We start from the raw sequence: 3,471 nt of genomic DNA, 5'->3' as shown, positions 1-3,471 counted from the left end.
AACCGCTAACAGTAATAACGAATAAGCTGACAACTAACCCATTATGTCTGCTGTCACTGTACACAAAATAATAAAAAAACTACTTCTGACACCCAATTAAAAATAAAAGAAGGTAGTCAGAGTGCTGACAGAAAACAGAACCATCTTTGTTCTCATAAAAAAGGATCTGCTTCAAGCTTTTGAAAAAGCTCCTAATATGGTTAAGTGTTCTTTTGAAAAAAAAAAAAAACCAAGAAAAGAAAGTAACCATTCAAATGTGCTGGGTTTTAAACATTATAATTCTCTTTGTTTTATTAATCTAACAGAATGAGGTATTTCTTTTACAGTCTGAAGTAAAGTCACAGATCTCAAACATCAAAAGAGACTGGCCTCAGCACAAGTCCCAGCCCAGCTCCACATGACAAAGTTCAGCTCTTGAAAGGCTCATGGGGGCAGAAGGGAAAAAAACACAGGTACAAGCAGTTCTCTAGAAACTTTCCTTAGTTGTTAGCAGACCCTACCCAAAACCACACAAACTACATGACAGTGCCTCCTATGCATTACAGGGCCATTACCAACATCTAGGACAGAAAACAAGATATTTTTCCTGCAGCTTTGTACTTACCTCCATTATGCCCGTGTAATAGGAAAACGGTGTCACTCTCAGACCTTTTACCATGATGTCAGACAAATGATAAGGGTACAACATGAGATGATCTCGACTGTATTTTAACAGATCCTCATAATATTTACGTTCGTCTTTCTTAACATGCTTAACTACAAGGGGAAGAAATAAAAAGTTACAGTGTTCTGTGATGTTCAATTGAAAAAGAAGTGTTACAACAAAAGGATTAAAAACAGTACAATGGCAATTGACAGAAAACTAAAAACAAAATACAGCAGTGGTGCAGGGCATTCAGCATCCAAGGATTTCTACATATGATACAGATACTCTGAACCTTTAAGAATGACAGTAAAACAGAGCAGATTTATCCTACAGGTTACCGGGAAGTGGCCCATTGAGACAGAACTCAGGCAGGCTGTAGGAAATTATCTTTTAATTAGTGAAACCATTATCTACTTTAGCAAGATGACTGGATGCAATCAATGCAAAAAAAACTGAAACTCTGCAAACAAGTTATAGCCAATGCTCACGTGAGTCAGGGCCACTGTCTGCATCTCCTCTAGCGACAGGCTTTATCTTATTAGTCAAATCCTCTCAACATCTTTTAATTTCTTGGAAAAGGGCAACATAATTCCAGCAGAAGTTCAGTTCCACCCGCCAATGCACTAACCTTAAAGAGTGCTTTGCTAGAAAAGCTGCCAAATGGACTCAAAAGTCAAGTCTTTTCTTGCTGCTTTATCATTTTAAAGTATTTATTTTCAGGGAAGGACGGACCTTTGACCAGGGCTAGTTCTTGCAGTTTTACAGTACAGACAAGCTTCCACACAGAAGAACTGGGTAGCAATTAGAAGTTACTTAGCTTCTTTACTCACCTAAGTTATTCCGGTATCGTAACTGATTGCGGATGCTGTAGAGTACGACCTGCCTTTCATATTCCCTCTGAGAGTTTCCAAGACCCTTGAAAACAAAAAAGCCTTTTAGCTGACGCACACAAAAACCCCTTTAAGTTAAACCACTGCAAAGTGCCTTATGAGGAAACATATACAGGCAGTCGTCATTACTCATTACTCCCCTAGTTTAATACAATAATAGTGTCTTTACTCTTTGTACAAGGGCAAAAGTTAAATAGGTCTCTCTACACGAGATGTAGATTTAAGCAATAATCTTAGATTATTTTCTTCCTACTACCATTCTGATTAAAAAATAGGGAGCAGCTAATTCTCAAATCACATGGTCACAGAATGGTAGGGGTTGAAAGGCACCTTTTTAGACCATCTAGTCCAGCTCCCTGCCCCAAGCAGGTTCACCCACAGCAGGCTGCACAGAAACGTGTCCAGGCAGGTTTTGAGTATCTCCAGAGAAGGAGACTCCATAACCTCTCTGGGCAGCCTATGCCAGTGCTCTGTCACCCTCAAATCAAAAGTTTTAAACAGTCTTTCAGAAGACATGAAGCATCAAGCATTTTCCATCTTACAACCTTGAAGAATTACCCAGAATTAGTGTAGCATAAACCAAGCATGGTGAAGGACATGTGAAGCTCCAACTGTTGCACCTAAGCAGCTTATAACATAAAAAATAAATAATGAAACAGCTCAAGTTGTAGCTTCACACAACTAAGACAACCATGTGATCTTAAATCACAAGATTAAGGCGTCAGCACAGCACATTACTTGACTATCATCAAAGAAGATAAAAAGAGAACTTTGGTTGATGCTTTAAATGCCTTTTTCAAAAACTCTCTCCTCAAAATTATTCACATTACTCTTCTACTCTGCACTCACAACAAGACATCTCTTAGGTTTGCGGTTTATTTTGCCCCCTCCCCTGGTTCCCTCATTAAAACTCATGTTAAAAAAGATCCTTAGGTAAAAAGTCACTTTACTGCATATATGAGATAAACAAGTAAGCTAAACACATACTGCAGAATCAGGTACTAGAAAAGTAACATCTGGTATTACAGAGTCCATAATTGTTTAAATATCAAAGAGAGATCCAAGCACTTGCTTGAAGTACAAAAATAACAAGGACTATTCTAACATTAAAGTAAATAAAATAGTGTACCAGAAGTAAATAATGCATTTAATACTAGTACATTTTCTATTCTGAATCACATAGCCAACAGCATGGCACTCAGCTGGGCAGGTGAAGAAAAATCATCATTCATGCCCCTCTTACAGCTCCTGAAATCTCAAATTCAAGGAGTTCAATTACTCAGAGGCTGCAGCCACTACTCTTCCTCTCCATCCTTCCCTTGTGCAAGAGCGGGAATTGTTTAACAGCATCTGCTTTCAAGCAGCATAAGACTCTGGAAATGAGAACCTCCTCTCGACTTGACACAATATCTTTCTTTGCTATCAGAGACCAATTAAAGCCAGCAAATCAAAATTTCATGAGGTTTTCTTCCCCACGAGCCACTCGCTTCAGCAGTTCCCTGACTACCGAAACAGGCTGCAGGAGGCTCCGATGACACCTGTCCTGGTTCAGCTCAGACTACTCGGGGGTTGTGCAAGGGATACCCCTCAGCTAGCCGCGCACTGTCCAAGCTAAGAGCACACCCCATGCACCCCCACGTCTCCCTCTGCCCACAGAGACCCCAATCCTCCTCGCAGAGCGCCCCCTTACACAGATGTATATCCCCCGCTCATCACATACAGAGCCCACAGCACTCTCACATCTCAGTCTCCCCACAAAGACACCACACACATATCTCCCCTCTCCCCAGAGAAAGTCCGTGCACCCTGCCATGTCCTCTCTCCTCGCATGCAGGCCCCACACCCCCTTCAGACCCGTCTCTCCCCACAGAAAGCCCCACATCCGCCCTCAGACCCCTCCTCTCCCCACAGTCACACACCTTCCCCCCCACACGC

General features: G+C 41.4%; 1 protein-coding gene across 1 annotated transcript in view; it reads right to left on the bottom strand.

The window, feature by feature from the left end:
- Positions 1-1,561, bottom strand: part of FAM91A1 (family with sequence similarity 91, member A1) — a gene marked incomplete at its 5' end in the record, with an annotated part of 20,754 nt that extends 19,193 nt beyond the window's left edge. The window contains 2 exons of the mRNA XM_010185886.1: positions 605-756; positions 1,477-1,561. Coding sequence (XP_010184188.1) covers positions 605-756; positions 1,477-1,561 — 237 coding nt within the window. The remainder of the gene's footprint in view (positions 1-604; positions 757-1,476) is intronic.
- Between the last annotated feature and the right edge of the window lie 1,910 nt (positions 1,562-3,471).

This window comes from Mesitornis unicolor, unplaced genomic scaffold (genome assembly GCF_000695765.1).
Source record: "Mesitornis unicolor isolate BGI_N332 unplaced genomic scaffold, ASM69576v1 scaffold9666, whole genome shotgun sequence".
NCBI classification, from domain to species: Eukaryota; Metazoa; Chordata; class Aves; order Mesitornithiformes; family Mesitornithidae; genus Mesitornis; species Mesitornis unicolor.
The sequence above is the reverse complement of the archived record's forward strand: the minus strand, read 5'-3'. Positions and strand labels throughout refer to the sequence as shown.